Genomic DNA, 23,236 nt, shown 5'->3' with positions numbered 1-23,236 from the left:
AATTTATCCGAGCAACCTGAACAAAAGACTGAAGGCGCGATTTTGTAGAAGACACGCGGCGCGACTTTGGAAAAGACTTAAGAAGCGCAATTTACGAAGAGACTGACGGTGCGACTTGAGAAAAGACTGATGGCGCGACTTGAGAAAAGACTAACAATGCGACTTACGAACAGACTGGTGGCGCGAATTGCGACAAGAATTGCGGGCGCGACAAAAAACTTCTGTGGGGTTATGAAATCCAATATAAAAACTGTATGCGGCGCGGCTTCAGCAGAATGATTTTTCGAAAACACTGACAGCACAATTCAAGAAAACACTGACATCGCGAATAAGAAGATACTGACAATGCAATTTCAACCCGCGGCGCGACTACAAAAGTCAGTCTAAAAACGATAGTTTTTTTTCAGCGAGCTGACAGAAAAAAAAACTGTTCAATTTTGACGGCGTGATCTAAAATTTTGACGGCGCGAAAAGAGTGACGGCGCGACTTACGGACACACTGGCTGCCCTATTTACAAAAAAAAACTGGCGACGCGACTAACGAAAAGATTTAGGCGGCGAGTTTTAAGAGAAGAATTCAGCGGCGCTACTTAAGAGAAGACTGTAGGCGCGACTCGAGAAAAGACTGACGGCGCGATTTGAGAAAAGACTAACACCACCGCTCACGAAAAGTCTGTTGACGCGCATTGCGACAAGAACTGCGGGCGCGGCAAAAAAATTCTGCGGGGTTAAGAAATCCAATATAAAAACTGTATGCGGCGCGGTTTCAGCAGAATAATCTTTCGAAAATACTGACGGCACAATTTAAGATATCAATGACATTGCAAAAAAGAAGATACTGACAATGCAATTTGAACCCCCGGCGCGACTACAAAAGTCAGTCTAAAAACGAACGTCTTTTTTTTTCAGCGACCTGACAAACTCTGAAAACTGAATGCGGCGCGACTTCAGCGGAGCGAAATGACGAAATGACTGACAGATCGACTTAATAGAAGACTGGTTGCACGAATTACGAATAGACTTAAAGGTCGAAACATAAAAAAAGACGATAATCTTTTTTTCAGCGATTTGACGAAAAAACAATCGGCTCGTCTTAGAAAAAACTGACTGCGGGACTTACGAATAGACTGGTGGCACCACTTAAAAAAAGACTTAATCGGTGCAACATAAGAAAAACCTGACGGCGAGACTTAAGAAATGAGTGAAGGTGCGATCTACGAAAACACTAACGGTGCGACTGACAAAAAACTGGCGACATTACCCAAAAAAACTGGCGGTGCGATATTAAAAAAGATTGACGGTGAGACTTACAAAAAGACTGGCGCACTTTAAGAAGCGACTGATGGCGCGACTTACGAAAAGACTAACGACGAGATTTAACCCAGGAACAGCGGCGCGACTTAAGAAAGAACTGGAGGCGCGACTTAAGAAAAGATTGACAGCCTGAGTTTAGACATAACTGACGGCGCTACTTAAACCCGCGTCAAGACCACAAAACTCAGTCTAAAAACGGTATATAGCACGACTTTAGCAGCGCGACCTCAAGCGAAGAATGATGGCGCTACTTAGGAGAAGACTGATTGTGCGCTTATGAAAAGACTGACGCCGCAACTTATTAGAAAACTGGTGGCGCGACTTTAACCCACGGCCCGACTACGATGTCCAGTCTAAAAACGGTACGCGGTGCGACTTGACGAAATAGTTGACTGCGCGATGTATTAAATTACTGATAGCGCGACTCGAAAAAAGCTGACGGGGCGACATTAGAAAAAACTGAGGGTTCGACCAGGGTAAGCAAAATTAGCTGAGAAATTATCTCATTTAATATTTGAAAGACAAAAATTTGCCACCAAACCTGGAACATCAAAGCACCTCAAAGTACAAATCAGATTATCAACTGATGCTAGCTTGGGCAAAAAAACCTGGAAAACGTGTGTCATTGTCGTTTTGACCAAAATTTTGTTTGCTCAATGTGAACTTCAGACGCGATTAATCTGCAAAATTAATTGGCATGCATTCTTAAGAGCAGATTTGTAGATTATTCTCATTTCTGTCTACGCAACGTAACACAATCAAAGACAGTTTTGTTGGCTAGTTAAACGTGTAATAAATGGACTGTTGGCCATTTATTCAAGAAATGGTATCAGCAGTTGCGTTTTGCAAAGAGTTTTTACTATATGGTTGATAGGTGTATTGTTATTACAAGTCAAAAACCACGGCATGTAATAATCGATTATACTGATGAATTTATAGATTTATTATAGCTTCTGGCGTCTTATTATAGCCAAGTCTTTCTAACCATCAGCTAAACATAATATGTATATTGCACTCTTATTTTTCATGCACAGGTGTACAATACATTTAATTGTATATGTATAAATTATACCAAGTTATTTGTTGGTAATGCTAATATATTATAACTTGAGTTGGATTGTGAACAAATCGCGTTGATGGTGTAATGAATATCTGCAATCAAACCAGAAAGTAAAAGCACGTAACACGATCCGCGATTTGAATAAACTTACTCAAAAATGATATCGATTGAAACAAGAACAATGGTCAACATCCAAATTAGCATAGCCTATCTTAATTCTTAGCTTCCAGATGCCTTTCGAACAAAGCGGAACTGTCTTGCTCTTGTTTCGCAGATCCTTGTTTATCTTAACTTCCTCTATTTCCCCTTTTTTCATTATTTCTAACCTTTACTTATTACCAAATCAAAAGCACTTATCAATATAAATATGAGCAGTCATAATCATCAAGAGATTATTTTGCCATGTTGAAAAGCGCAGCATCTTTAGTCATCATGTTTAGTAAGAACCAGCCTGGAGTTTTAAAAATAATCTTTCTTGGTTCTTCCCAACATGTGATTCAAATGCTCCACCTGAGATTTTAAAATGTCCACTGATGTTTTCCTGTTTTAATTTTTCTTGTTTTTACTGTGGATAATATAGCTAGAGAATTACTAGTTCCATCGTTCCATCTGCATCTAATACTCACTTTAATCAAAAACCGGAGGGTCATTTCCAAAAATAAGGTGAGACACGAATTAATGTTTAAAAAAACGCCATCATCATGTCTAGTAGGTGCGTGAATTGATCGGACCTCTTTCACAATTTTCAAGGAAAAATCATCTGAATTGTCTGACTTCAACGCCTCTATAGAAACAAATTTATACCAGAGAAAATTTTTGGAAAAAATTACCCGGCTGCTGAGCAGAGTTCATGTTTCATATTTTTTCACACCTTAAATTGACAAAAATGCGTACTAAAGGTCCTTCAAGGTCATTGTTTTCTGATCCGCATTTCATATCAATTTTAGTTCTGAAATTACCATAAATATCAGGGCGTCTCAATGCCAGCATGAAGCTTAAGAATTACCCAAATCTAATTCGTTGTAAATCATGAACAAGAAGGTCATCCAAAATTGCTTCTATTTTTTCTTATAAATTCCCCAGCCGATCTTCGAAAAGTGTGGAACCCGAGTATTTAATTACTAATCCGGAGGGTCCAGTCCAAAACTGCTGGAAGCTATGATGAGAAACAAAGCGAAACTGTGTTCGCTCACTTTTCATATTTTCCTATTTTCTTTTTTATTTTTGGTCTGATTGCCAAAATTACGCAGATTTTTTTTTCAGCTATTAGCTTAAATTTTTTCACGCTTCCTTTTGAAGCCTGAATTAGAACTGGAAATGATTATTGGGATATGATATATAGCTCACGAATCCTTCGGATGGTTTGATGGGTTTACAAGGAAAATAGCTACAACTCATTTGACAAATTATGCCTGCCTTCCTTATAAGCCCGGGTTGATCTCTGATCGCGATAATAATCACGAATTATTTAATTTTACAGGAAACATTGTTGCCAGTTACAAACTTTTAGTTGATGCTTTTGGCTATGCCCACCCCCCTTACTGATTAAAAATGACAACAAAACTTTGAAAGCTTGAAGATTTGAAATTTTAGGGGGGAGAGCGTGCCGAATTAAGTACGCATTTTCAGTAACGTGCCATAAAACAGAAATCCGGCCGCGGTGAACAAAAGATTCTTTCTAGTGTTTCGTAAAAGCCTTCAAAATCAATTTGGACTGCAACAAAAAATAGTCGGCAATTTTTTTGAATTTTTTAGTTTTAGTATCTACCACTTCGAGAACTTCTTAGATCTGCGTCCATGTCAACCTATCCCGCTTTGTAGTTTCGATTATGGATTAGAATCGATTATAGCTATGGATTGGAATCGATTATATTGGATTTTGATACCCGCGATGTCCAGAAATGCAAATAATACAATTTGATATATGTTACAAATTCTAGTCAGACAATTTTCATGCGACTCCATAAGTACAGAAAATTGCATGAAAGGTTTTTGATTAAAATTCCTGGGTTATGGAAAATGTATTACTAATTTTTTCCATAAACCAAAAAATCATGTTTTTGTTCTTTTTTCCACGTTTTTTTTCTCATCGTGTTTGGCTGTGTTTGTAGCCAAACACAAGTGACAAACCCTCTGGTTAATCAAAACCTTGTAACCTCTGAGGCATTGAAGCTCTCGCACATACTATGCATTGAGACCATCATTAAACTTGTTAAAACGTACAAACAAAATATTAAAAAAACCAACATTCATTTTTTTGGCTAATTTTCTTAGGATGAATTTTGTTTTAAAAATGAGTTGAAAATCGATAACTCAAACGGAGGACATATAAAAGAACATGAAATAAAAAATGAAAAAAAAATACTGAATAAAATTTATTTGACTAGTTTTTTCCATAGAGTAAGTACTGGAATTGTATGATTAGCACTTTTGGTCAATGTTGGTCAACTTAGGTAGGTCTCTCTTAAATTCAAAAATACTAGTTTATAATTATTTAAAAGTAGATTATAAAGCTACAACTTTACAAAACAACAAAATACATTCTTGATTGATTAAAATTGATTGTTTTCAACTTAGTTCGATTTTTTTGAATGAAAATTTATTCGTTTTTATCAATTATTGGTGGTTATAGTGGATTATAATTCACTTTTTAATTTCTTCTTTTTGTGAGTTATTTTCATTATTTCCAAAGCAAACTAAATTCAAATTAATAATCTTACTCAGTATCACTTTTCCTGAACGAAATCAGGTTTTTAAATAAATTTTGTGGTTATGTTTTTTATTTACTTCGTTTTTTTGCAAACCCCCAATGTACTCCGTCCCCACCCCCACCGACGTTCAAAGTACCCCCACATTTTTTCTTGTTTATTTGTACTTTAACAATTGAAACAAAAAGACACTGCAGCTTGCAGCTAAAGAACAATGTTCAAATTCAAAAAAAAAACAGCCAGATGCTGTGAAACTATTACAGAAGGTTCAGTTTTTCACGACAATATTGACATTTTTTAAAAAATGATTAAAAAATGAATTCAAAAAATAATTTTTCTTCCACATTTTTGTAGTGAAAAAATGGACTGGAAAATATTCGGAAATTCTCGGACCAAAAGTGCTAACAAGTTGTTTTTTTTTCTGAACCGTTCAGTTTTAATAAGGGTCTAATATGATATCACACTTGACCCCAAACGAACTTTTTCTGAGCTTGTCAAAATTGGGCGGAAAGTCACAAACTAATGCAGAGTTAGTTCCCACCCATGGTAAATATTGTGTTATCAAATAACTACAAAAAAAGTTAAGTGAAAACAAATACTTTTGAAAAACCTTGCTCAGTTTTTAATTTGAGCTTGAACGAAGTCACTCAAAGTCGACGACGTTGAACAAGAGTGTCAATTAAAAAAATGTAGTAACCATAATCGGAAAACATCTGATTTTTTATCATTACATTATTTTCGGCATCATGAATCTGGGAAGTAATAAGCTTAAGTAATTTTTGCTACTCAGTTCAAACATTGGCACCTGTTTATCTTTCTTTGACCCCTTGCAATTGGCCATGTGAGCCTGAATTTTCTAGTCTATCTTCAAAAACTTTTTTTCTACTCAACAAATTAATTTTAAAAACTCTTAATGATCAACTTTTTTCGTCAGTCAGGTGTTTTGGCGCAGATTTGCAGTTGTTTGACAGTTTCACATGTTCTTAGGTGGTAAGAAAAAAATATAACGCATAGCGTACAATCATCTCATAATGATCAAAATAAAATTGGTTGGTGTGCCATTAACACTTAATGTTCATACCAAACCAGTTTTGCTTTGAAGTTGAAGGAAAAGAAATTAAAAAAAAAAAATTATAAAAACTTTTTTTATAGAAAGGGAAAATTCATAAGAAAAATGCAGTAAATACCGGTACCTGAAATGGAAATAACCATATAGAAAAGCTACATCTGGGAGATCAATTTCTCATTAAGTTTTGTCTGGAAAGCAAAAAAAAATCCGACCATTTTTTCTGACCCACTGAGACATATTTTTGATAAGTTACTATGAGAAATACGAACAATATGATTCTAAAATGATACCATATTTGATACCCTAGGAGCTTGTTTGAGGTACTCAAAGTCATGCGGATAAAATGCAGAATAAACCATAGCTCCTTCTCACTCTTGGTCGGATTTTGTTATCAATGAACTACAAAGAAAATAAAACTTATGAACGAAAATCATTAATTTTGGAGAATACCTAGATAAATATTTACATAAATAATAAAATTCCGGATATACTAAAATTGACCAAAGTCAACCAAGGATGACCAAGTTGATTAAAAATGAACCAAGTGGACTATGAAAAAATGATCGAATCACAGAATGGGAGGAGATAGTTTGACCTATTTAATCGATACATTATGTTCGACTGCCTGAACACGGGCACGAAGTAATAACATTTAGCATTTTTTCATGCGTCGTTCAACACACATCATGCAATTATCTCTCTTTGCGCCCTGCAGCTGACCTTTTGAAGCTGAGCTTGAACTTTTTCGACTATCTTTAAAAGCCTCTCAACATCTTTACATAGTTACTTCGTATGCTGCTTAACAAACAAAGAAAATTTGTTTTTTTTTCTGATTAATTTTCATTAATCAACACATACGAACATTCTGACACAATTTTGCAGTTGTCTTAAACTTTTTGTAAACTTTTGTTATTTAAATTTACATGCCATTAGGGATTATTACGAGAAAAATTATGGCGTAGAGCGTATAATCAATTTAATACCACTTTACTGAATAAAACTTTCATATCATGGGTGGATGATAAGCGTAAAAAAGAATTATTTACAAATGTTGCCAGTTTTTAACAACTATTGCTTCTGATCTTCCGGCGCCTAATTGTGAAAATTGTAAAAGTTTTAAAAATTGTAAAAATATCCTAATTGTGAAAAAGATCCATTTCCCCAAATCCTCGAATTTACGTTAGAACTAAAACGTATCATTTTGATCAAGTAAAACTGGGGTCACCTGTGTTTAATGATAAGAGCATAAAATGGTTAGGCTGATCGTCAGAAAGTTAAAATTTGATTATCAGAAAAGAATATTTGCTCTCTTTCTGAACTCATCCGTTTTCGTTTACGCCTTTCCTCTTTAAAGTTTGATTACTTTTCAAAAAATTATTTAGGCGGAGCTATCTCTTCATCAAAATTAGCCGAGCTTGCATAACAAATATTGTGTCTGATGCAAACAAACCATCGTTCACAGCCCAATTTGAAGGTCGTACCCAATTGGTTAAAAGTGAAAAATAGTGCACTCATTAAGGGAGCACTAACCAATAACCCCCAACTGTGGACCCAAACTACCCGTACCTATATCATTCCCCCTCGCCCCTAGATACGAGCACATATAGTGCTGCAAGTGTGGTCTATAGACGCCAACCAGCCCCCTATTACATCCAGGGTCCAAGTGGGATCGACAGCAGGGGATCTTCGACGAGACGACAGAGAAACTTCTGGGCACAAAAACGAGAACAGGTATTGTTCATTTTTCAAACACCATAATGACTAACGCGGATACCTAAACCCATTTGGTTATCACTACTAACCTTGTTAAACCAATCGTTATAAATAACATAAACTTGAAGTGACAGAGGGGTAAAAAAATGCCACCCAAAGTGATGTAAATCTCCGCGTATGGAAGGAAATTCAAGTGTTTTGTGAAAGATTAAAAAATCAATTTGTTCGCACAAAACAAAAGTTATACGAACCATACTTTAAAATGGAACTTGTAAAATAGTATTATAATGATTAAATGATTATTCCAAACAACAGCAGACGATTTTTGTGCTAAAAGGGCTTGGTTATCCGACCACATTAACATAAGAAAAAAATTATAATTGGTGTAGTTTTTTTGCGTGCTTGGCGTGATGACAGAAACAAAACGAAAGATTATAACATTAGTGAATCACTCTTATTCGGCTAGTTTTTCTCAAGAAATGAATATATATCGAATAAATCAAAAAAATTGAAAATAATCGAAAAAATCAAAAAAAAATTATAACTATAAAAAAGATTTGCAGAAATTGTTTTTGAGTTTTTCTTTAATTTTTTTTTATTTTCAAGAAGGCGCCAAAAAGTTTCAGAAACTAGCTTTAATGTAGAGCAACTAAATTTTCATGGCCCTAATATAAACCCGACTTAAAGCTTCAATTTTTTCCGTTTTTATCGACACTGAGAAAACATTTAGGATTTTTTCCATTGTCATAAGAATTACGGCTACAAGAACTTCAATATGATATATCATTCGACCCATTCCAAAGATTATTTGTGGAAAATTTAGCGTGGAAAAAAGAAAAAAACAAAATTTAAACAAACACACCCGAAGACAAACTTCTTCCCCTTTTTCAGTTTTGGATCGATAATCGATTTATTTTTTGTAAAACAAAACATCAATATTTTCAAACTATTTTAAAGAATCATCATCTTAAAATATTTAGGAGGCCCTGAGGCACCAGCGGATTTGAAGGGGGGGGGGTTCTAGGGCCGTCTCCCACTCAGGGATTCGACCCCCTGCCGACCCAAAGGGTCCCCCCTCTTTGTACTATTATGAGATATCCATTTTTAGTGCTGGACTCTAAAAGTTTTCTAATAGCGCCTTTGGCTCCGATATATCCTATTTTTGAGGGGGAGCGCGCGCCAAAAAACGCGACTTTTTGGTCAAATTTTTCCAAAAAATGCCTAAAAACGCCTTGTTTGGCCTGTTTTCTCAAACATTTGCCTACGGCGCAAAAAATTTGGTCAAAATGGGGTCTTTATAGTGATTTGAAAGGGCTCATAAAATCAATTTGGTCGACCTAAAAAAAGGTCGACAAAATAGGACCTCAAGAAAATCCTAGATCCTCCCCTGCCCTGAGGCCTTGTGTTTTGGTCAGAATTCAAGGTTCCATTTGTTTAGCGAATCAGAAAAGCAATGAGCAGCGGAGAACCCTGGACGTACTCAACGCTTCCGCGAAACGCCAACGCCTCCCAAATGAGTCTGATAGGAGAAGCAATGGATACACAAAACAACCCTCACCCCGAACTGAACCCAATTATGCACCCGCAAATGAAACGGACCTCAAAGGGTCCCCCAAACCGACCGCCGCCTAGTGTTCCGCCCCTGGGAAACAAGTTCACATTTCACTCCACAGAAATGCTACTGGGGGATCATCCGCATCACTCAAATCCTCCCTCCCCTTCAGGAAACCCGGGCGCTTTTTCTCCCCCAATTTCCCCGTACCCCATGGTACCGCTCCACAGCCCAACCTATCTAGCTCAACCGGGTAATTCGAACACCGCACCGAGAGCGGGTAGGAAATTACAGGAGTTGAAGCAGTCGCTGTTCGCCTCTTGGGGACGCAAACAACCCCCGAGTTTCCAGCACGGAACGCAGCAACAGAACGCGGGACAGTCCGCCAATTATCCAGGTACGTTTTTCATTTGTAAATTGCTCATTTTTCAAGTTGTCGCTGATAATGATGAACCAATTTATGATCAGATTTAACTTAGCAAACTTGTATTTTCTTTAGTTTTTTGCGACAAACTTTTGATCAACTGAAATCACTACGCGTGCTCAGTTTCTATCTCACATTATATTTAATGATCGCAAAGCCAGCCTCAAATTAATAAATTCAAAATTTTTAGTGTTTGTTGGTTATAAATAACTGAAACTTTATTATGATTTTCAGTTATGGATCCCGCGATATCCTTGCCGGCATCTGGTTTCGCCGGCGTCCCCGTATACATGCGCAGCATCAGTAGCAGCACTCCCCTCTCCCCCTCCCAATTCCACTCTCAAGCGTCGCAGCTGAACAGGATTGGCCAATTGGGGGAACATTTGGGGGTTGTTGGGGGGAGTAGTTACCTGAGTGGTGGGAGCAGAGATAGGGTCTCGTTGCAGTCGAGTGTGGAAATGGAGGTGGTCGGGGGAGGGGGAATGGTTAATATGGAGAGATTCAGTTTCAGGTCAGTTTCAAACCGAGACAGACTCTCATTTTGGGAAAATATCATACATGCGCTGCTGTTTTCACCTAATATCAATACCTCAAGACTTTCTTTTCCAAATGTCCATCAAAGTTTTTTGAAATAAATTTGTAACAACTCAATCAAGTTGTTTAAACTCACTATTAGCGCAGCCTTATTTTTCGTCTGTTGCGTCAATGAATTGGAAATTTTTTTATACCTGCAGACGCCTTGTAGATACACCTTGAAAAAAAACACCATGATGAATGGAAGCTTGCTTGAAGTTACATGAAGTTTTCATTTGAGAATACACGACGATGTCTTCACTTAATGTTTTCACTGTCAAAGTCAAGAATACTGCCAGTGCTCGACCAAAATTACAAAAGATGGAAAATTGTTTCAGTTCAGCCAAGTACAAGTTTGAAACATTCGTAGTCTTTTCAATTACCCCCCCCCCCCCCCACCAGGTGATGTAAAATGTGTAAACGAAAGTTTTAACATGAAATTTTGATTTATATTACAGAAAGGCGAGATAGTAAAATAAGACTACATTACGAGGTTAAACTGTGCATTTTGTGACTTTTAAGCCGATTTAGCAACAGGCCAAAAACAAACTTTTTGCGAAATCCGCACATTGCTGTTTTTAAAACCTTTTTGGTTCTTTTGAATTCCAAGGATAAAAACTAAATTGCTGCGAAAACTGCTTTTGAAAATCTTTGCCAAAACAGCTAAAACACTGTGTTGCTCAAAATCTCTCAAAAATCAGGCAATAGTTAGTGCCACAAACAATTGGAAACAATGGAAACCACAAACAAATTTTAAATATATGTGTTTATTAAACTTAAGCTGTCGCGGAATCCGCAACTGTAAGTGGAATCAGCAAATGGTCAGCGGAAACCGCAAATTGTAAGAAGAGTCTTAAACTGTAAGCGGAATCCGCGTAAATTTACAAAACCCAATTACATTTGCGGACTCTGCTTCCATTTGCGGAAACCGGAACAACTACCTATGTTCGCTCATTGCGGAATCCGCAACAAAACTAATGTGCCGACAAAATTTACGTTACAGGTTTACTTTTATTTTGGATTCCAGGAAAACACAGACACCAAATTTTCCGCCTATCCAGTGCACAGTTTGGCCTCGTAATGTAGTCAAAACGAAGCAGTTCAGTCAATCAGACTTCAATCTGGCTCGCTTCTTCAATTTTTTTGCCAATTTCTTCACAAAAATTCAATAAATTAAGCACAAATAAGTTTTGAATTGTCGTCAATTTCAATATTTGGGCCTTTTTCTATGATGTTTATTCAACGTTCAGAATATCAGCCTAGCATTTCTATGTAAGTTCGATGGAATGATGTAGAAATACACCTAGAGCAAAATCGAGATGTACTTTTTACACTATCAAACCCAAGCATGTTAAAAAGAACATACAATGAGCACGGTCGAAATTCAAATCGAGCAGCATCGAAATGCAATTCAAGCATCGAAATGCAATTCAAGCACGACGATGCAAAGATAGATCATACACGATTAAAAAACACACCTCGACCGTGATAGAAACATACGTTGAGTATGTTCCAAATATGGTTGTGGTTTTTCTCGATCGACGGGAGGGGGGGGGGCACTGTCGAAACACACTTTTAGAGCACTCAAAACATAATCCGATCACTTTCAAAAACATACTTCAGGTGAACGGCTCAAAACATAATTCGCGCAGGTTCTAAAGTAACAATATTTTTTTATTAATTGGCGTTTCGGCGATTCAGGTCATCAGGCCTGTTTAAGCATAGTCCATTTCTTTTATTTTCCCACATTCCAGACTGAGTTGCTTCGTTGAGCGCAACTCTTTATTCCAGTCTAGAACTTTCGCGTGTTACCACTTTTGCAGCCGTCAGGTAGAGGCAGAACTGAAGCTAAAGGTCACACTATCTTTACTATGGCAAAACCGAATACACGATATCATAGTGAACGCCCTATTACCATGCAAAGTGCTTCTAAGAGTTTCATCGGTTATAGTCAAAATACGTCGAGCATGGTCAAAATAGTTCAAGCATGGTCAAAATACACCAAACATGGTCAAAATACTTCAAGCTTGGCCAAAATACGTCGAGCATAGTCAAAACACTTCGAGACTGATCAAAAAACTACGATCACAGTCAAAATACGTCCAGCATGATCAAAACAACTCGAACATGGTCAAAATACTTCAAGTATGGTAAAAAGAACGTCGAGTTTTCCCTCAGTGACAAAAATTGATAAAAAACTATTATCTACAAAAAATATACAGATTTCAAAATTATTGTTATTGTATACAGTCATATAGTCATATATATTTTTTAGTAATCGATTAGACTGCATTTCTTTTTGGTAAAATGTTACACTGTATAACTTCATTAGAAAATCATTGTCAAAACTTTTTTCCCAGTTAAGTTATACCTAGTATCAACAGATGATGTTTAGATTACATACAGATTATACACAGTTTACTTACAACTATTTACAAATAATAAGCAGATTATCTACTTATTATATACAAGTTATGCAGTTTATCTGCAGATTATATACAGATTTTCTTAGTTTTTCTCAAATATATAATACATGCTTTCCAGTTAACGTTAGCTAACTTGTCAGTTTCCGTAAAAGAATGCTTATCATACACTTTCATATATGGTGACTATGGAAAAATGCTTATCATACAGTTTTCATACAAATTTAAAAACTGTATTAAACGTTTTTGGAGAAACACATCTGTTCTATTTCCATCTTTTGAATCTTTCTGCTCAATAAAAATGATTTTAATTTTGGTCAAAAAATGCTAGTCATAATATTTTCATATATAAAAATTGTAAGACAAGCATTTTGCTATAGAAAAAATAGAAATCTTCAAAATTAATTTAACGACGTTTCTGGATGAATTTACATGAGTTTCAAAAAATTTTATTGAAAAAAAGGCACTTTGACTTTCAAAAACATGATTTTAATTTTGGTTAAAAAAATGCTTATCATATAATTTTCATATATGAAATTTATATGATATGCATTTTTTCATAAGCAAAAACACAAAAATTGAGGTAAAAAAATTTTAATCCCTTTTTTGGTTGCAAACTTGCTTTTGTGCTCAAATATAATTTTTGGTGAAAAATAATTTTGCAAGCAAAATTTGACTTTTTGTGTTTATAACGTAGTCCAGGATGAGTTTTTCACCCAAAAAATCCAGAAAGATGAAAAAATGTTTTTTTTTGTAAACACGATTATTATTTTTTTATTTCATTTGCTTGGATAAAAATATATTTAAAAAAAAAAACAGGCCTTTTTTTCTTAACTAGCAAAATTTTGAAACCAAAAATTATCTAGCCATATAGAAAGAGTTCCTTTTGTGCTATATGATTTCATGTGAAAAAGTATAAAGTAGTAATGTAAGTGGCAAAAATCACCAAATGCAGTTTATCTGCGTAGTAACTGCCAGTTACACTCTGGGTTTTCTAATGACAAAAAGTCCAGGTTTAGTGTTTCAGATGAAACACAAATTTTCAAAACAAATTTTTCTTGGTATTTTCGTTTATGGAAAAAATGCTTGTCGTACAATTTCATAGTATGGAAAAAATGCCAACAATAATATTTCATAGTATGGAAAGAAAGGCTCATCATGCTATTTTCATGAAATTTTTTTTGGTCTATAAAATAGTATGAAATAGTATGATAAAATGAAATAACATGAAAAACATTTTTTGTCAACCCGGCGGTTTTGATTTTCGGTAAACATTTACCCTCAAGTGACTTCAGCTACCTAAAACACTGACGGGTTTTTTTCTTGAGTACAAATTTGCAAACACTTGTGAACATATGCAACTTTAAATAAATAAACCTTTGTATAACACCTTGAGTGTTAGACAATAAATGTATTATACACAGTGCTTTATCAAGCAACGGTTCCTTATATTCTTTTATCAAACCAATCATATTTTTTTACCGTTTTAATGGAAAATACTACAAAAAAAATTATCTTTCTTTTCCATATTCCTTTATCTAGCCAAACATTGTTGGTCTGAGACGACTGTGGAATCCAGACGCATCAAAAAATCTCTAAGGGAGTTATCTAAGTTGTAACTTTCTGTGTTTGTACCAAAGTTAGCAATCAATTCCCTATATACCAAAATACTTATTGTTCCGACTTTCGAAGAAAACGGAATATTTATGCTACGTGAGGTTTTTTATTCAGTCAAATTTCGCCAATCGAAATAATAGTTTCCGACAATTTTTTTATGCTCCGTTGAGGATATTGACTCCTTGAGTTCAAATATGAAAAGATGTTTTACCTTCGATGATTTTTTGTAAAGTTCTGGAGGTTTGAAAATTGCCAAATTGGCCATGTTCTGGACTAAACTATGCGCGCTTTGAAGAATTTATTCATTTTGTTGAGAGCATAACACAAATTATTAATGTGTGGCGGATTATTCGGCCCAACAAAATTGTTCCAAATTGAACTGAGGCTAGTTAATTGGTCCTATTAATTTCGTACGACTCAAAACTTTACACTTTGATTTTGTCCAAAATTTATAGATTTTCAAAATTTTCTTTTTACCCAAAAACTATTCGATTTGAATAAAGGGACAGTCGGAACGTTCAGGGTTTTGCCCTGATATACGAGCAGCCTTGTCTACATTCTAATTTAGTTTGGCCGGTCAATGTTTTTGATTTTTTTCATTTGTTAATCTGTATGTTTTTCTGAAAGCTATGAACTTTTATCCATTTTTGTCACAGCGGGTGGTGAAAACATTTCGAGCATGGTCGAAAACTAGATCAGATAGGTTCGAAACATACAATGAGAAAAGCAATCGGTCAAATTTTCATTGGTCAAATTCCTCAAATTAAGTACTATTTTTGTAATTTTTGAGCAAAAAATGATGAAAACTAAGTAAATTTCCTTTAAGAGTGTTGCTCTGGCTTCACACTCGTTGAGGATACTATTCAGTTTATCTTAAAATAGGACAACTTTTCACAACTTGGAGGTCTGACCATTCGTAAAACCCGTCAAGCTAGAGTTGAGGAAAAATTTAACCAAAGTGATTTTTTCAATGATTTTTCAAATCAAAAAAGGATCCAGAAAGATCTTGAAAAACTTAGTATCGATACGATAGCATAAAATGATATTTCATTTGAGGTGGCACTAAATTTTTTTTGCAAAAAAACATGGCAAGGTGACGAGGGAAAAATTAAACTTTAACGCGTTTCCTTACGAGACCAAACTGTGCATTTCGTGAATTGTAAGAGGTTTCTGCAACAAGGACGCTTCCTATGTTCTTCCTTTGTTAATTCATTCTCTTTAATCGTTCTGACAAAATTTGAACATGTTTAAAGACTTGTCTCTGGAATCCAGGATTATACACAAAATTCTTCGCCTATCCATATTCCCTATATTAGTCTGGAACAAAAATTTTTGTCTAAACATACCAATATTCGGTCGAGCCGACCGAAACAAAACCTTGTAGTTTTGAGCGAAGTCAAACCCCTTTTAGGGTAAAAAAACCGAAATATCCAATGCCATTTGAGACTATTGAAACTTATCAGGTTTGATTTTTTGGCCGAATCATCCATGATTAGCTGGATCGCGCTGATCAAAATTTGGTCAACACGGCGGAAGTTTTCATTACAAAATTTGAAACATGTTTAATCGAGCACCTCGACACTAGAAAAGTGGTTGTCAAAGCATTATCAGTATCAAATGTTTGTTAAGATATCACGTTTTTTATGCATGAAATTTTAAAGACTGCAAACGCTCTCTCTCCAATGTAAATTTTATTCAAAAGAAAATGGCAAAAAATTATTGTTATTTTACCATTCTAGCAATTAATATATTTAAGTCTGCAATTTTTTCGATACAAAATACAAAGTTAAGTTTCGATATTTCAGCATTCTGATCTTGATTATACTTTGATTAAATGCTTTGGGTCTTTTTACTAATTCCGCCCAATATTTCTTGAACTGAATAACCTTTTCAACTTTTTTGCTTCACTCTGATAGGCTAGAGTTAGCCAATCAGTTTTCAATGTTTCGTTTTAGGTCTTCGATGAGTGATGAGCCCCCAATTGGCCAGCAGAACAATCACATTCTATTCTCAACCCCAACTTACAGCAGCAAAGTTAGTGTAAATGGAAATATTTTTTCGTTTTTTTTTTCAGAAGAATGGTTTCCTGAAAATATTATTTAATATTTTGGCATTCTTTGCAAACAAAATGTTGTCGAAAGTTTGGTTCCTGTTTTCACTGTTAAAAATTGATTAGATATTATTTGAATTTATATGAAGGGTACTTATGACACCAAAAGTTTTTATAGAAAACAAGTAAAACATAGAAAATTACTTTGAATCGTCCGTCACAACATTATCTTCCAAAAGATTTGTCAATGTGTGCTTAGGTAAAGGGGTCAAAGCCTATAATCTGTAATAATTGAACCACTCATTTTAATAAATGATTATCCTGCATTCTCATTTCATACAATTTCAAGTAAACATTAAAAGTTCTGTTAATTTTTGTCTTTTTGGTACATTTGCTGACTTTATTCATTCTTCGCCTACATCATACTTCAAAAAAGAAATCCAAAATTTTACTATGAATAAATATTTTTATTTTTTGAAAAAAATGCTTATCATACAATTCCCATATATGGAAATTGTATGACTGGCATTTTTTTTGATGGCGAAACAAAAACTTTGAATTTGCCCAAAACTTTTTTTGTTTTTTTTTCAACCGCAAATCGATTTTTGTACGCAAGCAAACATTTCCAAAAACATTTTTTTTGCATGCAAAATTTTTATTTTTTGTGTGCATAACGTAGTCCTGGATTCACTAATATTGGGATTTTTTTCCTTTTCGCTTTAAATTTTTTTTCAAAAATGCTGAAAATTTCTATTTATTCTCTATGTCGTGTTTATGTATGCCTTGATCAATATCTGATAATTTGAATATTCAAAAATTTAAAATAATCATCATTGATAAATTTTGCCAAAAAACAAAAGTTTGTTACTTTTGGTATATCATTTGTGATAGACAACTCGAAGATAATGCAGGTCGTTTTCTATGCATTGGATATGCATGACCGTCCAAATATGGTGCTCTGAGTAAACCAAGGTCTTTGTCATTTTTGTTTGGTTACAAACACAACCAAAATTTCACAAAAATTAAGTTTAGAAACAAAAAATCAATTTTTTGGTTTATGGAAAAACATCTATCATAAAATTTTGATATATTGAAAAATGCTTATCATAGAGTTTTCATTCAATTTTCTGTCGTATCGAATTCTATGAAGTTGTATGATAAAACGTTTTGGTCAACCCGGGATATTATTCAAAAAAACACACACAAAAAATCAAAAAGGAGGTATGGTCATAAAGATACAATTGTAAGTGTGAAAACATCGGAAGCAACAGGATTGCAATAATAGCTTCAAAGTCAATGAAAAAATAAATCATTTCACACTTTTCACCTGGTTGTGAAGTGGAAAAGGATCAAAAACCTGAAGATGCCTTTCAAGTCTGCTTTTTGGTCGGGATAAATAATTATTGTGTTGAAAGGAAATTGTCATAAAAAATTGGCGCTTCTTCACGCTTTGGTGGTTTTTTTTTCGTCATGTAGTTATACATTATCATTATCCTTCAACGTCAGTAATACACGTTCAGTGGCTCATTCTTGTCAAACAACCCGTCAACTTCAAATTTAGGTTGGTTTTTGGTGTACAATTAGGGTTTCCTTTCAAAATACTTGTCGTAGTATTTGTTATTATTGTTCCGAATTTCGAAAGTAAGAGAATATTTCTGCTCGGGGTGGTTTTTTTTTCTTCAGACAAGATTCGACTTTTTAACTAGCCATTTTTGACCGAATTTTGTTATATCATTCAAAAGATATTGCTGTCTTGAGCTTAAATTTGAAAAAATATTTCACATGTTATCATTTTTTGTAATGTTATGGGGGTTTAAAGGTTGCCATTTTTGCCTATTTGGAACAATAAACGAGAAGTATATTTCGCGCTATTATCGCATAAGTGCAGATTTAATCCGTCTGAGAAATCGTTTCAAATTATTTGAAGGAGGCTTATTTGCCAAAGTTGGTTTGTTACTAGGAGCGAAATCTATCACGTACTTTATATGGCTTGTGGGGGGATGATTTGCACAAAAATCTCAAATAAATAAAATCATTTGTTTTTTTTATTTTTAATTTTTTCATGTTATTACTGCTCCGTAGACACTAAATGGCACAGCACGTTTTCAGACCACCAGTTTTCTGGAAAGAATTTGGATTCAGGTATGGTTTTTTCTGCAAATTGGGTTCCCGAAAAAAGTCACAAAAAATGAAATTTTGCAGCAAACTACAAATTTTACAGTATTTCGTCGCGTGAAAAAGTTTTAATAAACCTTAAAAAACTAAATTGTACATTGGATACGCCAATGTCGCACCGGCACTCAGTAAAAAGAGAAAATAATCGATTATATTACAATTTTAATTGTACTTTAGGGTTTCCTTTAGAGATGTCATGTCACTCTTTGGTTCACCTGAACACAAAGTTTTACCACGAAACAAAAGTTTCATAGAAATCCCTTCATAATAGTCGAAAGAGTCCCGCGGTATGTGAAATATAACTTTTCTATATAAATCATGAAACTAAAGCAGTGTGCTGATATTTTGGTGGTAAAAAAACATAAAATGTGCATCATGAAACAACTATAATCAAGAAGAAATGAAAAAAAAAATGTTTTAATTTTGAATTGATTTGAAAGCTGTTAAAACAAATTTTCCCATTTTTCACTTAAGTCAACGTCTACGAAAAGCATAAAATATAAGCAATGCAGGTGGAAGGTCGAAGACAAAATGAGCAAACAAAAGGTATTATAAACAATTATAATCGATTATAATGGATTTTTCTGCAAACAAATTATAATCGATTATATTGTATAATAACTGATTATATTTGATTTCAAAAAGAGAGATTATACACGATTATCATTTGATTAAAATCATTTTTCCCCAATTTTTGTAAAACTGGTAAAAAAAATCATATTATAATCGATTAATAACGCTTGAAACTGGATGCGGGCAAAAACTTGTCAGGTAAGATGATCACTTTCAATTAACGTTAAATTGAACTTTTTGCCCGTTTTTATAAACTTTACGCGCAATCTATCCCTGTCCCTGATAAAACAGCAAAGAAAAACAGAAAAAGCCTTAAAGTTTTTTTGAAAATTGAAAATAATTGTTTGAAAATTTGTTTCTCTTTTGAATTTTCGATGTTTCAACAAAATTGGCGCATTAGTTTTGGCGATTATTGAAACAAAGACACTTTGGATAACAATCGTCTTATCCATTTCCAGTGCTCAAGATAGAGAAATTCTCTCCATTGAAGTTTTAACATCTCAGCTCAGCTTGACTAAACATGAGTTGGAAATGCTTCTCATACGTTTATTTCAATACATAGGTTCTGTGGAAAATTTAAATAGGGTCTCATAATAACTTCAAACTTGGGAAATATAGAAAAATTCTTGTTATTTATACAATTTCTCTGAAAATCGTATGACTGGCATTTTTTTTTTCATAAAAAAGTCTAGTCAACCAAGATTGACAACTAACGTTCGTGTGGTCTTAAAAAACACAAAGCGGAACAGTCTGCTTTATTACACTCTGTTAAATATTCTTTCATTTTTGAAAGTTTTCAAAACAATATCAATCATATTATCTTCTTTTATGCAAAATGTTTGATGCGCATCTGTTATTTGAGTGCAAAGCGTATCCAAATAAAAATGATAAATCTGGATTACTTTTTGGGTAATTTTAGACGCAGACAAGGCTGCTCGTATCAGGGCGAAACCCTGAATGTTCTTCCGACTGCCTTTTAAGTTTTATGGAGCAGTAATAACGTAAATAAATAAAATAAAATTTAAAAAATGAATTTTTTTTTCTTCTTAAAATTGACTTTTCTTTTAAAATCATCCCCCCACACGCCATATAAAGTACAAAAGGATAGATTTCGCTCCTTGTAACAAATCAATTCTGGTAAATCAGTTTATGGCAAATCAGCAAATCAGCAAATCAGCAACCAATTTGGAACGATTTCTAAGACGGTTTAAATCTCCGCTTACGCATTAATAGCGCGAAATATATCGCGCGTTAATTGTCCCAAATTGGCCAAAATGGCAATTTGTAAACCCCCATAACTTTACGAAAAATGATCACAGGTAAAATATCTTTTCAAATTTAAGCTCAAGGTAACCATACCTTTCGAATGATATAAAAAATTCCGTTAAAATGGCTAGTTAAAAAGTCGAAATTTGTCTGAAGAAAAAAAAACCCACCCCGAGCACAAATATTCCGTTACTTTCGTATCGAAAGTCGGAACAAAAAATTGTAACTTTAAAAGCAATTTAAACGCAGCTTTTGAAAATACACAACAAGTAATCCAGATTGTTATTTGTCTTGCACTAAGTAAAAATTTACTGCCCATAGAACATTACGAGGCCAACCTATTAATTCTGTAATTTGTAAGCGGATTCCGCAACAGGCAAAAACCAGATTTTTCGCCGAATCCGCAACCTTGCTATAATTCTTTGATCTTCTCTGCTGTTTTGGATTCCACGGACAAATAGCTAAAACATTGTGTTGGTGAAAATTGCTCCAAAAAAATTTGCGGAATCCGCAACAAAATATGTGGAATACGGAACCAGTTTGTGGAATCCATGAAAAACTTATAATATACGTGTTTAGTAAACTTGAGCTGTCGCGGAATCCGCAACTCTAAGTGCAATCCGCAAATTTTTAGCGAAAACCGCAAATTGTAAGCGGATTCCGCAAATTGTAAGCAAAATCCGCTAATTTGCGGAATCCGCTTACATTTGCGGAATCCTCTTGCATTTGCGGAATCCGGAACAACTACTTATATTCGCTCGTTGCGGAATCCGCCAGAAAATCAACCTGCCAACAAAATTTATGTTACAGCTATCCACCGAAATTTTTGAAGTGGAATCCACTAACGTTTTGGAACATGTTCAAAGACTTGTATCTAACGCAAAAAAAACTGAAATGAGACAAAAGGAATCGTATTGCAAATCAATCTGCTTAAGATATAAACGCTATTTCAACTAAGCCCAAATTATCAAATGTAATATACCGTCATGCTCGTTTTTCTTCGGCTCTGGTGATTCTGCGATGTTGTATTGGAAATGCTACACTACAAAAAGGCCATTGTGTTAAAAATTAACATAAAATTGGAGTAGACTCTTTCCAATATTAAATTTGTTCATACTGAGAGATAAGAATGCGTTTTGAAATTGACACTTGAGTCTGACTTCAACTAAGCAAAGTGTCACTGAATTTTAAAGTCAGGCGGAGTGTGACTGTTGTTTTGGCTTTGAAAAAAGACGAATCCCCCACTGCTCTGAAAAATAAACTAACTAAGGCAGGTGAAAACATTATGAGTTCCATAGTTAAACTAAAAATTGATACTTTTATATCAAAAATCGAGTAAAAAATGCAAATGTCTGCCTCTTGATCAAATGGAGGATAAGATATTAAAAGAGGAGTGAAGTCTAATTACAGGTTCAGGGAAAACCAAACTTAAATTGTTGCATGAGTCGGTCTGCATTTTTCAGTGACTCTAGTTTTTTCCCGAAGAGATGGTCGAATTTACTCTGATTTTAGTTACTCTATCTCTGAAATATAATGTTTTCAATACTTTTTGGAACTCACTCAGCCCTTAAAGTTTTAAGTGATTCTAATTTGCTAACATAATTAAAACGTTTTCAAAAGAAAACCTAATCAACACCCATGGACAGGACAATTATTTTTACCAGAAAAAAGAGAATGTACCATCTTGTTTCAATATGAACAGTTGGACACCATTCTCCTTCAACCTTCTATCTGCTTTCTTTCCAAAAATATAGGAAGACAAAGGCTGAAAAAAAATGCTATAGAATACCCCCTCTTTGGATTTTGTTAAGAATAGATGAAAAGTTTCTTCTAAACTTTAAGCATTACGTTTTAATCAACTTTTTCAAATTATCTGGTTTCATGAGTATCAATTTAGCACGGACAGAGCGACTATGATCAATGATATAATCAGACCCGAGAATCAAACAAATGATCTCCGTAATTAAATCGGTAATTTTTGATAAAAAAACCTCCTCAAGTGTTTTTTAATTGATTTTTCGAACAGTTTTCCAAAAATTGGAAAAAAGAATTTAGCAGATAAGGGCTAAACATTAATCAATTGCCTCCTTTTTGTAAGTGGAGTTTTTCAGCAACATTCATTTTTGTGGATGGCAAGTTTTTTTTCAAGTTCTGTTTCTGTTTCAAAAATTCAGAGCAAATTTGGAAATTTAAACAGCTAATGTCTTTGTAGGAACACTTGAAGGTCCATAAAAATCGTTGTTTTTTTGCTTATAAGTTTTGAGCAAATTTGGAAATTTAAACAGCTAATGTCTTTGTAGGAACACTTGAAGGTCCATAAAAATCGTTGTTTTTTTGCTTATAAGTTTTGAGCTTTTATAAAACCTTCGTTACTATCAAAATCAACCAAAAACGTTGCATTTAGAAATATCATTTATGTCTTCAGTGGGGAATGATTTTTTTCTCTAGTGTTTTCAAATCTTACCTCTTAATTTTAGAGTTTAGTTGAAACCAGAAAAAATTTTATGTGACTTGCGATGTCACACACATTTTCAAACATATTTGCAGAGCGAATGTTTTTGTTTTGTTAGTGCCTTTCAATTTTCTAATTTATTTGTTTTCTTGAGGAGTCTTTTTTTCATCTTTAGATGTTTTAGGAATCTTTCTTGTAATATTGCAACCAATTCTTACTTCGATAACAAACTTGGATTTTGTAAAATTTTTGGTTTTTTTGAATTTT

General features: G+C 34.2%; 1 protein-coding gene across 2 annotated transcripts in view; it reads left to right on the top strand.

The window, feature by feature from the left end:
* The first annotated feature begins 2,194 nt into the window (after positions 1 to 2,194).
* LOC134840621 (kalirin-like) overlaps positions 2,195 to 23,236 on the top strand; it is a 54,307-nt gene continuing 33,265 nt past the window's right edge. The window contains exons 1-5 of one of the 2 annotated variants that reach the window (XM_063856556.1): positions 2,195 to 3,037; positions 7,534 to 7,882; positions 9,303 to 9,813; positions 10,075 to 10,351; positions 16,409 to 16,487. In XM_063856556.1, coding sequence (XP_063712626.1) covers positions 9,318 to 9,813; positions 10,075 to 10,351; positions 16,409 to 16,487 — 852 coding nt within the window. In that variant the 5' untranslated portion in view covers positions 2,195 to 3,037; positions 7,534 to 7,882; positions 9,303 to 9,317. The remainder of the gene's footprint in view (positions 3,038 to 7,533; positions 7,883 to 9,302; positions 9,814 to 10,074; positions 10,352 to 16,408; positions 16,488 to 23,236) is intronic. The other variant, XM_063856557.1, reaches the window with a different exon arrangement.

Source organism: Symsagittifera roscoffensis, chromosome 2 (assembly GCF_963678635.1).
Source record: "Symsagittifera roscoffensis chromosome 2, txSymRosc1.1, whole genome shotgun sequence".
Taxonomy (NCBI): Eukaryota; Metazoa; Xenacoelomorpha; order Acoela; family Convolutidae; genus Symsagittifera; species Symsagittifera roscoffensis.
Note: the sequence above shows the minus strand (reverse complement) of the source record. Positions and strands in the feature narration are given on the sequence as shown.